The sequence below is a fragment of the Colletotrichum godetiae genome (assembly GCF_030913485.1).
Source record: "Colletotrichum godetiae strain CBS 193.32 chromosome Unknown BDP55scaffold_11, whole genome shotgun sequence".
Classification (NCBI taxonomy): domain Eukaryota; kingdom Fungi; phylum Ascomycota; class Sordariomycetes; order Glomerellales; family Glomerellaceae; genus Colletotrichum; species Colletotrichum godetiae.
In genome coordinates, this window is record NW_026851259.1 from 11658 (window position 1) to 25416 (window position 13759).

Below are 13759 nucleotides of genomic sequence, written 5' to 3' on the forward strand. Positions count from 1 at the left end.
ACACATTTTTGGCGATCATTACAACAGTCTCAACTATAATCTGTGAAGAAATTGATGGGTTCACACTGTAAAACGATGAAGGCACGACCCGCGAAGCATCGCTATTACTAACAACATCAAGGCACAGGCTCTTGCAATTTCTAGTTACTTACTCAACTCATCTATGGCCTGCTAAGATTATATCATGTTTATTCGAGTGGATCTTGTGAAACTAGGCAAGCTGTGTCTATTTGCTTCACAAAAGCCTCTCTATGACACTCGATGGCTAGATTCAATCTGGCAACATCCATCGCCATCAGCGTCTAGCAGGTGACTAAGTTGGCGCGATATCTGTGAGCATCGCGAGCATCACGATGGACCATTGAAATCTCACGCTGCGATGCGAGTAACTGAAGTATATCAGGGAAACCAGCGAGAGGCGTGGGCCAAGTCCCATATTCCATCGAGTCTGAGTTGATGGCTACCTAGTAACTGAACCGAGAGACATCTCATGCAAATATGACCCCGCAGAAACACTGCACTTATCAGCAGTTCATTTGACTATTTCTATCGATGGTGAACCAAAGACGGTTCATAAATATCACGTTTCAAGGCGAAGAACTCACTCCTGATGAAGCGCATCGCCGCACTGGCCACAAATCTACATCGCCCTATTGAAAGATGATCATCAGTTCCCTCAACATCCGTTCTCATCTTTTCATTAGTGCCCCTCAAAAGATGGCATCCCGGCTAACTTCCGGCAGTGAGAAGAGTTGAAGTTGATCCATTCCTCTAGTCCCCTTTTATCGTGGGATCTGGTGAGCATGTCATCAGCGTGTCACTGTCGATTAGCCCACCTGACTTCCTCCAGAATACGCCGCCTCCGGGCTCAGGTGAGCAGTGGCTGAACGGAATCCGCTGTGCAACTTGATCTGCAGGTGAATAGCTCAAGAGATGACCGGTAGGTTCTGCATTTCCCATCTCACGCCTCATTCTTCCTTGGTTCAGTCACAATAGTGATTGCTACCCGCTATCAAAAGGGTGTTTGAGCAATCCTGTGGTATGAAGACCCTGTTGGAGAACGCCTTCATGCCTGTTCTTAAAGGTAACCGAGAAAATCTATGCTATGATAGCTTTTCGTTCACCTTGCTTCTTAGCTGGAGTTGCTGCAAAGGTCACGACGACTTCTAGGCCGCTTCGGCTCATCCTTATGTGATCGGAAGGCCATGACATGACTAACGGAATGTCACTGATTGGTTGACTTCAGGTGGATCTCGGAGGTCTTAGGTAATCGCTTCTTTTGAGCCAAGCTAAACCTGATAAGGAGTGGCGTACTCGTGGTAAGGCACGTAGCTGATCTGAGTACCCGGCGGCTCAGATCTGGTTTTGCTGCGATCCTTCTTGATTTTGAGATCCTCCAGGGCATTGCATATGAAAGTGTACGATCGAGAGGGTGCCATCTCGTACCAAAGTTGATGATGCGGGCGTTGATACCTCCTGTCTGTTTCTTCAATGAAACACTGTTGCCATCTGCTTAGCAGCCCAAAAGGACGAGACGTCAGAACAATCTAAATCAAACCGGCCCCGGTCTCCGAGCAGATTCGGTCACCGGCAAGCACATTGCCCCATGACAAGACGGCTCTCGGATCCGAGGACCCGCGGCGACGCGCAATGGGCCCGGGTCGACCTGCTCGTTTGGCTCCGTATCCGTCTCCGATTGCGTCCTACTCGGATCAAGTTTGAGTCACTCAAAGGGATTCCGGCACCGGACACAGTTGTGTGACCTGTAGCCAAGGCCAAGACCAGAGTAATGAAATTACACTATCTCGTACAGACGGTGACCAGTGACCAAGGTGCAGCCAAGAAGCCAGGGCCAAGTCAAGTGACGCGTCTCCAAACTCGCACCGGGCGGTCTGGGGCCTGGGCGCCCTTCAGGGCATGACACCTGGCCTCCTCACAGCGAGAGAAGTAGAAATTGCAGTCAAGTTAAGACACGAAGATTTACGACAACACAGACGAAGCAACGCACATAGCCACGGATGGAAGTTGAATCTGACTTATCCGTTATCTGGTGATGTCGGCTATCTCTAGTCCCGCGGCCTGAGCTTCGGAATAGAGCGGGAGCACTCAGCCCCATGGGGTAAGCGGGAACGCCCATCACTGAGTGGTGGGCGATGTGACTATGGAAAGAACCGGGTACTCTGTATGCAGTGACGTTCTAATCGCGGGGGTTAAAGTGATGCGGGTGGACGGTTTGAGATTGGGGAAAGGGGGATATATGCATTGCCGGTAGTGGTGATGGCTTGTTTATCCTCGGCGCGAGAAGATCATAGGGAGAGGGTGTTGATGATTGGGCTTGGGGTTGCTAGCAGTGATACGCAAAGAGGTCATCATCGTAGGCCAAGCCCACCTAAGGTCACCATAGGCGGGTGACTGAGAAAGAAGGGGAGGAGAGTCATGATGAGCAGCTTATAGTGAGCATGAGCAGTTTGTCGAATTAGACAACGTCCGAAGTCATTGACTTGTTGCCGTCTTCCGAGAGTCTCCTTTCAAAATCGGCGCCCGAGTTTCGCGGTATGAAGATTGGGTTTACGGTTTACGAGCATTGAGTGCAGAGTCCCACCGGCACAGTCCTCCGTCCGCCCAGGAGCCCCTCCTCGGCCCCGGCAGACATGTCCAAACACTGAGCTTTCTTTCTCATAGCGCATTATCCATAGCAGAATCGCAGGTAGTGGATGGAGAGAAAATCGGTGATGCTGAGGCTGAGACTGGCTGTGTGACTCGCTTCCGCATTTGGCCGAAGCAAGTTCCCGCCCCGCTCTCCTAAAAATTTCTAGATCCCGAAGACGGCCAGTTGGGACAGCCAGTCGGGCCAGGTCTTTCAAGGTTCCTTTCCCCCCCCTGAGGCTTGGTGCCCTGCTGCACCCGTTCTCCCTCAAGGTCGCGAGGTGACAGTGGCTAGATGTCACTGGGCATATGTTGTTGGGTGTAGAAATACTTAACACTATTGTGAGCCCCCGGTACATCAGCTCATGGTAGGTACGAAGACCACACCTTGACTGTCCGTACCTCAAAGTACTAAGGTACCTACATCCCCAGTGCCTTCAAGATTGACTCGTGTGATTCAAACTCCATCTTCTTATTCCCATAACTCCATCCTCTTACGATTACAATCAAACAAGACACCACATTCAAATCACACCGAATCCAATCCGACAACAAGTAGACGATAACGAGACAGTTCCCAATCAGCCCACGAAAGGACTAGTCCCCCGTAGGAAAAAAAAAAAACCACAGCTCAAGGTCGTTCTCGCCCACGATGAACTGCCCTTCGCGCAACGACGACATCACACTGGAGCATCCGGACTGGAACCAGAACCCGCCCTTCCTCTCCGCCGATCTCACCACCTGCGAGGATCTGAACGGCATCGCTAACGCCCGCGAGCAACGCAGGGCCCGGGGCGGCGCCGGCGATGGATCCGACGGCCGGGGTGACGACATGAATTACCAGACGTTGCCACGTCTGCAGCCCGATCGGAGGCTGCGCGTTTCGGGAGGATGGAAACACGGTGAGTCCCTGATTTTCATGAAAAAATCTTGTTTGATGATGATGTTGGCGGTGTCGTGGTTATGATGATGCGGAGACGCACCGGCGACATCAAGGTCCCCTCTCCCATTTCTCACCTTACTCACCGATCTCGGTGTGCATGCAGCATCGGCCGGCATCATCGTCGACACTCAACCACCAAATCTGCAAAGACTGACAACTCCCAGGTTTCCATCCCCGAAACAAAAAGGTGCATGGTGGTGATGACCATACACCTCTCCTCTGGGCCTCTGCGCCCGCCCGCTCCGCCCTCTGGGGCTGGGTGAGCTGGATCCTGTCCGTCCTTGGCTGCTCAGCCATTATCTCTGCCCTCAAGAGCCCCGAGGCTGTCGCGTCTTTCCTCGTCGCGACTAAAAGAACTACTCATAGTAAGTATATTCCCCTTAATCACAGTCCCTTAAAAGACGGGTCTCGTCGACCCTTTGCCCACATGTATCAACATACAGATCTCATCTCATCTTACTCAACACTGTCTCACCTTACTTATACTCCTCTCATCCCGTCTTAACTTACCACCAAGGCCTCAACACAATGTAAGCTGACAATTTCCCAAGCTGTCACCAAGCGACATGCCCATACCTATGACCATGGTCGCATCACCGCTCGCTCAACCTGTCCGACCGGTGGCCTCGGCGACGAAACAGCCTACAACACGCCCCTCCACGTCGGCGCCCTCTTCATCATCCTCGCAACCTCCTTCCTCGCCTGCGCCTTCCCCCTCATCGCCAAGAGCATCCCCGGCATCCGTATCCCCCGCCCCTTCTTCTTCGCGGTCCGTCACTTCGGCACCGGCGTCCTCCTCGCCACCGCCTTCGTTCATCTCCTTCCGACGGCCTTCACCCTACTCGGCAATCCATGCCTGAGCTCCTTCTGGGTCGAGGACTACCCCGCCATGCCGGGCGCCATCGCCCTGGCCGGCATCTTCCTCGTCACCATCATCGAGATGGTCTTCTCCCCCGCCCGCCAGATGAGCTGCAGGCCCGACGACGCCGTCCTCGCCCCGGAGGGCAACAATGAGAGCGAGCAGCAGCAGCAGCAGCAGCAGCGCGGCGAGAAGCGCGTCCTCGTCGACGAAGAGAACCGCGCCGTGCAGGTCAACTCCAAGGGCGGCATAGTTCTCACCCCGGCACAACAGCACCAAAAGGACATCCTCCAGTGCATGATGCTCGAAGTCGGTATCCTTTTCCACTCCGTCTTCATCGGCATGACCCTCTCAGTCTCCGTCGGCCACGAATTCGTCATTCTTCTCATCGCCATCGCCTTCCACCAGACATTTGAAGGCCTCGCCCTCGGCTCCCGCATCGCAAACATTGACTGGCCTCAAGGCAGCCTTCAGCCCTGGATGATGGCCCTCGCCTACGGCTGCACCACGCCCATCGGCCAAGCCATTGGCCTCGCGACCCATCGCCTCTACAGCCCTGACTCGGAGTTCGGACTTATCCTCGTCGGCACCATGAATGCGATTTCGTCCGGGTTGCTCGTCTTTGCTGCGCTGATTGAGCTTCTGGCAGAGGACTTCCTGTCCGATGAGAGCTGGCGTGTCCTGAGGGGCTCTAAGCGCGTCTGGGCTTGTGTGCTCGTCTTCTTTGGCGCTTTCGGCATGAGTCTTGTCGGGGCGTGGGCTTAGGTGGGCCCCCAGAGGCTATACGGGGGCCGGAGTTGATAGAACGGGTTGCTAAGCATGTGATCGTGGACTCGCATTACCAACGAGTTCCTGGGTCTCTGAAGATCTGGACCGATGGTGGTACCACATTTGATGCTTAGTGGTCTTTCGCTTGCTTCTCTGCGGCCCTTGCACCCCTGAAAAGATGCGGTGAGGCATATTGTTCAGGATTTTGGATGGCGATGCTATGTGTAGAGGTTGCGTTAGATTGTCGCGTTATTCTTGAGTTTCGTCTACAGCGGCAGGGGTTCTGCATTTGTTTGCCAACATCTGTCGTCCGTTCGAATGGATATGAATATGTATTGTTTCGTTCTTTGGAGGATCCGGCTTGAAAAAGCTGTCGGTCAGAGTGCGTCGTTATTTGGTTTACATTGGCTTCGGGCATGAAGCCGTCCGCTCATTAAAAGCAGAATTAGTGCGAGATTTTAGTTACTTATATCGAGGAAAATTCAGAACAACAGTTGTGGATAAGAGTTGTATTCTTGGCGCCCATTGAAGCAGATGACCGTCCAGCACCGTCTATGTCGAGCCTCTATGATTGTCTTCCATCACTCTCTCTTCGATGCCCCACGCTTCTATCATCTACCCTCCACCCACGACACCCTCTTAATCCATCCTTCAACTCACAAACGTAAAGTTGCTCGGGGAAGTCTCATCACTCACAGTGGGACTCGGTGCAACACCACTATCATAACTTCCCCTTCTCCTAGCCCCGTGCCTCTTCCCTCTCGTCTCAAATCCGCCCGGCAACGGGACGCCCCCGACAACCTCAACCTCTCCATTCACACTGCGAGCAACAGCAGCCGTAGTAACAGCATGCCAAGCCCTCGTCTCCTCTGCAAGCCTAGCCTCCTGATCATGCCTCTCCCTCTCCTCTCTGAATCTCAGTCCCAGCGCCTCTTCAGTCTGACTGAGATACGGAAACCTCTGCCTCTGCGGCAACGGCGAGGAAGGCGGCGTAGGCATGGTTTTGCTCTCGGTGGTCGTGCTCCACCCTGCAGTGTCGCGGGCGATCATGGCTGTATGCGAAGCGCAGCATACCGAACCCGGGCCGCCTACTCCGGGCTCCCCACCGGTTCCGACACCGCGAGGAGAGGGGCATCCGGAGACGACGCAGGCGTGGACCGCGTCGCAGAAGCTCCCGTTCGACCGCGCGGCGCCGTGGCAGCCTGGGGTTCGGCACTCGTGTCCTGTGCAGAACTGGCTCGCGGACACGAGGAGCGGGTCGTCGGCGCGCGGTGCCGGGCATGAGGGGTGTAGGCAGGCGTGGAGAGCGCAGCGGCGGCTGGCGGGCTTTGAGGGATGGATGCAATCTGGGCTTGTGCACTTGTGCGCTACGCAAAAGCTTGATTGGTGTGGTGGTTTCGAGGGGTTCGCGAGGTCTGCTGCTGGCTGGGGACAGGTTCGGGTGTGGCAGGTGTCTAGAGGGAAGTTTTCATCAGCGAGTTTCTATGATAAGATGGGGCCCAAAGTCTTGAGAGATATGTGAGTGTGAGATTTGTATCTTACGACTGGCACAGTAGAGGCGTGATGCATCGGTTGCATTGTCTTTGGGCTCGCGACATGAGGGGTATGTACATTCGTGCTGTAAGCAGAAATGTACGCCGCCGTTGACTGCAGCTTCGCAGCCTGTCGCCTTACAAGCTGTCGGTAGATCTAAGGCGTTCGTCATGTCAGTATCACATCCTAGAATGTGATACACCGGCTCAGATGAGCGAAGTCAGACTCACGAAACCAGCAGACATCCTCATGTGTTCCACTAGGCGAGACTACCCTCGGCGAGGTGCATCCCGCAGTCTTGCAGAGACGGTGGTCTCTGCACCAGTTGCCGCCATCAATGACGTTATTGCAGTCCTCGTCGGAGCAGCTGTGACTCGGACAATAGAGGCCGTCGCCGACGCGCGGATGACCGCAGGCGGGGATAAGGCAGATGGGCGTATGGAAGCTGCACATTTGGGAGTTGGTGGCGCGCTTGTTGTGACATCCGTAGGTTGAGCAAGTATCTATTCATCCCCGAGAGATGGAGAAAATCAACACCAAATCTTATTGCAAAGTGTCCACAAAGCGGCGGAAAGGTGAGTCTTACGGCTTTGGCAATATGGCCAGTCTTGGTTTGCGTCGGCGAAGATGCGCTGGTTGGAGCAGCCCTGGCGGTGACAACGACCGTCTAAAGAGAGATGAACATGGTCAGTGACATACATAGCTACGGATAAGAGTCAAAGTAAGTTAACGTACGGTCTTCGCAATATTTGGATAGACCACACTGTTTGGGGTTTGTGCACATCTCCTCGCCAGTACGTGACCGGCAGGCATCTCGTAGACGACGTTAGACGGGGTTCTTCATCAGAGTGTGGAGAGTAAACCCACGATCTTTGCAGAAGATAGAGAGAATGCGCTTAGATTTGGCGGGTGCCTCGCATTTTAAGACCTTGTGGACACAGCCGGAGTAGACGCAACGAGGCCGGGGCGGTGGAGGCGCGGGAGGTTTGGCACGGCAGCTGAAGAACATGGTGAATTACTGAGTGGTAAGTGTGTAATTGTAACGAGAGTTAAAGGACGGGCTGTAGCTTGGTCACTTCTTGAGAAATTTGTTAGTCTTTCGAAGCGTATTGGCAAGATGATGGACATCTTCTGTGGACCTTCTTGAGACTTGATATACGAAAGGTTTAGACAGAGGATGAGAGAGGTGAACGCCAGGCTGCCATCATTAACCTTCCAATGGGCCGCTGACTGCTGAAGACTTGGGACAAGTAACTTTTCGCATACAACTTGATCCATCCATACGGAAATGAGGACTGCTGCCATGGTACAGTTAGGTCTAGATAGTCCACCAGACGCTGGCTCATGTGAGACTAGGCACAAGGCATCACTTCTTCAAGTCAAGGGGCCCATCTGCCAGGGGAGACGGACGAAAGTGACAGCATCGAACTGCAATGTGATAGATGTATCATTCACTCTCTGAAATGTCAAAAGGGTTTGAGATGTTTCTCTTCAGTGTGTGTCACCATCCTGTTTGTGAGATATCTGAAGAGTTCTCGAGATGGCCTTGACCGCGTAGCGGATATGTCTCAAGTCCGAGACCACTTGGCTGAACAGCTTTCAGTGATGGCTCGTCAATACGCCCCATTCTAAGGGCACGATATGAGACTTCAGACATTAAAGATTCTCATGGCTCAGCGAAGAAGGGCTGTTCACGGACAAGGAAGTGATTGTGGTATTTGCGCCTTATGCAAGCAGCCGGTCCAGGTGTCATGGGAGTCGCCATTGGATGGTTACTTAGGTCCATAATGGGAACCATTGAGTACAAGTCGCTGAAGAAAGTTGAATAACGAATTCAAGCCATCGGTTGTTGATGGTCTCATGAGTCTCATGAACCACTCAATGCTTGATGAGCTTCAGTTGAACCTATGGTGAGAGTGAAGGTGGCGGCCTCCAAAATCAGGGAAAGGGCGTTTGCCCCACCAGCCACGCTTCTGCAGGTCCACCTCGATACGTATCTATCGCTATACCAAATACAGCTAGACCCCTCCAGCCACCTCGACCTAAAGCGCGTTAAGGTGCACCTTGACGGCCCCTGCATTGCAACGTGCCCCTCCCTCCCACCAGCCACATCATCGCGAAATCAAGTTTCCCATCCTGGCTGGCCGGTGACAGGGACGGAGATTGTCGCCATCGCCATCGCCAACCAGTTGCCGCTCGCCGGCTTCCCTCGTCACCAGGGTTTCCCGAGGACCTGCCAGGCTGGAAGGCTCACCTCACTGCCACCACCAGCGTCATTCTCTATTTCTTGTTCCCGCCTGCCATTGTTACATACCGCTTACACCTCCCTCTGGCACACGCGAGACAGCTTCAGGTCCTCCTGCAACCACTACCAAAACACCTTGGTTACAACGTCTTTGATCAGGAACAATGCACTCGAACCGGCTTTGACGACTCAAACACCACCACACAAAAACCACTGCGGTATTGAAACATTACGCGACAAGCACTTGCTTCCACAATGACCGACGAGGAACAAGGCATCCAGCGCCCAGCGCAGACATACCAGACACCAGACTGGGAGACTCCTACGGCCAACAAGCGCCGCTCTTTCTTCGATCGCTTCGCTCCTGCGACGACTGGCCAACAGCGCGATGATGGCACGCATACTGCTCCCGCGGCAACGAACGAGGGCGGGTTTGCAAAAGAGGATACTCAGCGCTCAGATGATCACGCCCATCTGACCGCTCCTGCCACAGGCGCGGTGGTCGCTACAGGTGCAATGGCAGCACCCAAGGCTCATCCCTCCCTAGCAGCCCGCTTCGATTCTCTGCTCCCGCCGCAAAAGACCTACTTTGGCCTGTCACGAAAGCGATTCCTTCTCTTCGTCGTCCTGCCGCTCGCAGTCCTTTTCCTGCTCATCCTTCCTCTGGCGCTCGGCCTCGGTCTCTCCAAGCGCGGCGGAGGAAAGCAAGATCTGCCCCTTCCGAACAACCAAGATGTTCACACCGGTGATCTCACATACTACGCTCCCGGGCTGGGCGCCTGTGGAAAGACGAGCAGCGACAGCGACATGATTGTTTCGGTTTCGCACTACCTTTGGGACGACGTGCAGAGCGGCGGCAATCCGAACAATAACCCACTATGTGGCAAGAAGATACGGGTCCGGCGCGACGGCGAGGGTTCGGTGGATGTCACCGTTGTTGACCGATGCACCGGATGCGCGCCGACCGATCTCGATTTGAGTCCCGCGATGTTCAATAAATTGGCCAATAAGGACGAGGGCAGAGTTACGGGCACATGGAGCTGGTTGGACTGAGCAACCCCTAGGCGGACGGGTGACTCACGAGCTGGATGGGAGTACTGCATAGGGAACATCCCGCAGGCCGGGAACTTGACGAGACATGCGAATAGTACGACTACGAGCCGAAGACGGAAAGGTGTTGCGCGGTGTTTGGAATTGCTTCGATACCCCTGTTATTTTCTTCTTTATGCCTGTCATAGATACCATTGCAAATGAGGCACGCGAATACGAATACTTCTCACAGGCGTCATGACTCCCTGGCACGGCGCAACGAATCGGCGGATACCCTTCCGTCCATTGATATCCAACTACGACGCTCGAAAACTGCACAAAGATCTGGATAACGGTATGCCATCGCGAATAATCAGTATCATTGAGCACAGATGCCCGGCCATCATGAGTGCCGGCCATGCTAGTATGTCGGTATCTACAGTGTAACGCCGTCAAAATAATCCCAGGGTATCCCAAACGATTAATCCGGCATAATACGCCGGTAAGTCATTCCCAACCTATCGCCCACCCATTCAAAGAACCATTTATCGTGAGTTGAGACTTACTCGACTCGTCTTGCCCTGACTTCTGTCTCGCTCGTCCCAGGCAAGCAGGCCCTGCCCAACGGTAGAGCCCGTCGCCCCTGACCTAAAGCGACTTCGACGTTTATACTCCCAGTCGAGCAGGCCATGGTCGACGTCCAAAGGCGATAGTTGTGGTGCAGGACTTGATCCCATGCTGCTCTCCCCGTCCCCTACACTATACTCCGCGACTATCGACACTCTCTTCCCACTCTTCTCCTCCCCAAGCGCCGAGCTCTCGGCGTCGTACTCTTCAGTCTCCAGAATGTGCCGCCTGCTCGCGGTCGATCGCAACACGCGTGCCGGCTTCTGCAGCTCGAGGTCACTGGCACTGAGCCAGGTCCCGAACTCCTCAAAGGTATGTCTCCTCGAGTTCGGCACCCCCGCAGGCGCAGGCCCTCGATGTGTGCTGTGGACGGTGACGCCCGATGACAAGTTCGCGTCCTGCTTCGTCCGGTGCCCCGTTGCTTGATTAGACGGCGTCGGAAGCACGCCCGCCGTCTTGAGGTTCCGCAGCCAGGGGAACCACTCCCTCAGCAGAGGCCATACGAGCGGTAGGTTCGAGACGTAGACGGCGACACTGGCCTCGCGGATGTACCACAACATGTATGCAGGGCTGTACGGGTCGGTGAGGTTGAATACCTTCGTCAATAGTGCTGCGACGATAACACAGATACCGAGGCTGAAGACGAACAGGAGGACGAGCTTCTGCTTCCAGAGCACCTTCATACGGAACACGAGCGGGAGGGGGATCATCAGCATCAGCGTGTCGGAGGAGATGTTGAACCAGCCCTGGAGGATGGCGTAGTTCTCGTACGTCGTGCACTGCGGGTCGGGGGGCGGCATGGCCCAGTAGCCGCTGAAGGGACGGCAGGCGGAGAACATAGTGATTTGTGTTGCTGTCCAGCCGATGGCGACGTATATTGCCAGCCAGCGGACTAGGCGCTGCGCGGCGAGGTTGAGGGTAAGGCGGGTGTAGAGGATCAGCACGCAGGCCTTGAGGACGTAGATGAGGTTCAGCATGGCCTGCTCCGACACGAGGACGAGCTTTGAGCCGTGGATGCGGTCTTCGATCTCGGCTTCGGTGAAGGTGCCTTCTAGTTCGGGGGGATAGAGATTTGAGCCGCCGCCGTCGGTGATGATGTTGAGGAGAGCTACTAGGACGGTGAAGAGGATCTGGCACGAGATCGCTGTCAGTATTTCGTTTGTTGCCATTGATTATCATCTGATTTTAGAACATACCGCGGCCAGAATCTGGAGATAGTCATCGGCTTCATAGTTGGAGACGCCTCCTAACCTCTTTGCTCTTCCATACCTACCGCAGAAGGATGTTAGCCTGAGTCCTATCCGATTGCTGACTGGGACCTATTGAACGAACATTCTGAGAAAGATGAAGGCCATCCCTATTGAGTAGTGTATCCAACTCTGACGCTCGAGGCTGGCGCCGAAGCTATCGCTGCCGTTGACCATGGCGATGTTTGACTGCCTTGCAGCTTTCGACTGTTGCCCTGGCAGGCTTCGCCACAATAGAGAGATATTGTTTCGCACCGACGATCCCTCGGTAGAAATTGTTTGGCGATCCTCCTTCAATGTCTATGGCATTGTCCTCCACAACAGTTTCGGTGCCGTAAAAGTGAATCAAAAAGTTGTCATGCCAAGAATATGGATGATGGCGAAAAGATGGATGTACTTCACGACGGGAAGGGTAACATGGATAATGGGATATGTCACAACGATATGGGCTTTCCCAACGACTCTTCAGTTTCTAGACAAAGTCCGACGGGACACCGTGACGCGGACTTTGAAGGTATTCCAGCGCCCGCCCGCTCGAAACTAGCTCTAAGTGGCTTCAACAAAGCCGATGGGCTGATATCTGACAGTTCGAGGGCTACAATGGCGCGGTTTGAGAATTCACAAGCCCCCCCGCGTGGCTGTCCTTTCGAGAAATAAGCAGGGGCCGGACAATTCCATTCACTCGAGTATGAAGAGCGAAGTTGTCGCCAGCACTCGAGAGCTAGACTTTTAGTCTAAGTTCCCTGGCGCGCCCCGGCCGATTGGGTTCGCCGACTCGAAGGGGGCTTGTTGATGCTGGTGGTGCCGCAGTTGGTGCTGGTACTTGTCGAGTTTTGTCAGAAATGACGATAAAGAGCGCAAGATATACGAAGCCATTGCCCAGCCGCATCTAGCTTCCAGAGGGTGGACGCGGTGGTGGTGTGAGGATCGCCGGATGCGGCCATGTTCGCGTAGATGATAGGTTCCTCGCCAATCAGGAGGGAAAGACAGGCAAAGCGGGCTCAACAAGCGTGAACCATTTTTAGGTTTCATTCTGTGGACTGGATAAAGCTGGCTTCCAAGATACGCTAATTGGACTAGCCTTTCTTGCTACTACAGCTTGACGAGCGAGTGATTGCTCTCTTCTTTGTGGTGAACTCGACGGGAGCGTCCTCCCCGATGGAATGGTCGATCTAGACTTGGAGGCGCGATGTGGTCCGCATCGGAGGTCACGTCCGCCGCCGCGTACACTGGCATGACTGGCTGTCTTGATACTGGCATGACTGGAACGAGTCACTGAGTGGTATCGTTGAGCGAGGAATTCTTCAATCAGTAATCGTCAACTGTCGAGAAACCCAGATTGTGGTTACCCCCCCTGGCCGCATCCAGACTTTTGGAACGCATGCCTGATTGTCAAACCGGCACTCTACCGCGCTAACGGCACCCAAAAGATCAAGACTTGATCCAGATGTCGGGGTAGCACTGAGACGAGCTCGGTTCACTGCCGGCGAAGCCTTCGTCTCCCTGCCTTGGAATTATTCTCATGTAGGTCGTTGTTCGCTGCAGTCGGCGCCATGCCGGTGGAATTGACGATGGAATCTGATAAAATAATTGAATTAACGGCTTCAATCGTTAGGGAAACTCGAGTTCCCTCAAATGGTATATCTTGCTTGACTAGAGGATCTGATAGCAACGAATTGTGTCTAGTGCTGTGGCACTGGGACGAACGTCCCAGAAGGCCATCATGAACACAAATTATCATGTTTCTTTGGACGACGATACCATGACTACCGGTTCCTAAGTAGCCCCCGAGACATCGAATCCGTCTACCATGGGACGTACGGCGCGGAGTCGAGTCGCTTGTTTGGCTAATGCGACTATGA

At 54.1% G+C, this 13759-nt stretch overlaps 4 protein-coding genes across 4 annotated transcripts; 2 read left to right on the forward strand and 2 right to left on the reverse strand.

Moving 5' to 3' along the window:
- Window positions 1-3298: 3298 nt before the first annotated feature.
- Window positions 3299-5213, forward strand: BDP55DRAFT_547809 (ZIP zinc transporter; the record flags this gene model as incomplete). The annotated part of the gene is made up of 3 exons (XM_060568778.1): window positions 3299-3578; window positions 3754-3999; window positions 4141-5213. 3 exons carry the CDS (start codon window positions 3299-3301, stop codon window positions 5211-5213), a joined length of 1599 nt encoding a protein of 532 aa, XP_060432098.1.
- Window positions 5214-5750: 537 nt separating this feature from the next.
- Window positions 5751-7936, reverse strand: BDP55DRAFT_43763 (uncharacterized protein). The gene is made up of 6 exons (XM_060567566.1): window positions 7617-7936; window positions 7485-7562; window positions 7336-7416; window positions 6980-7252; window positions 6759-6905; window positions 5751-6670 (listed from the first exon to the last, which is right to left on the reverse strand). Exons 1-6 carry the CDS (start codon window positions 7756-7758, stop codon window positions 5868-5870), a joined length of 1524 nt encoding a protein of 507 aa, XP_060432099.1. The 5' UTR covers window positions 7759-7936; the 3' UTR covers window positions 5751-5867.
- A 1313-nt stretch (window positions 7937-9249) lies between these two features.
- On the forward strand, window positions 9250-10047 carry BDP55DRAFT_726317 (RlpA-like double-psi beta-barrel-protein domain-containing protein-containing protein; the record flags this gene model as incomplete). The annotated part of the gene is made up of 1 exon (XM_060579127.1): window positions 9250-10047. The coding sequence occupies one exon, from the start codon at window positions 9250-9252 to the stop codon at window positions 10045-10047; it is 798 nt and encodes a 265-aa protein (XP_060432100.1).
- Window positions 10048-10568: 521 nt separating this feature from the next.
- On the reverse strand, window positions 10569-12074 carry BDP55DRAFT_547822 (uncharacterized protein; the record flags this gene model as incomplete). The annotated part of the gene is made up of 3 exons (XM_060568782.1): window positions 10569-11780; window positions 11847-11901; window positions 11983-12074. The coding sequence occupies 3 exons, from the start codon at window positions 12072-12074 to the stop codon at window positions 10569-10571; spliced, it is 1359 nt and encodes a 452-aa protein (XP_060432101.1).
- Window positions 12075-13759: the final 1685 nt, after the last annotated feature.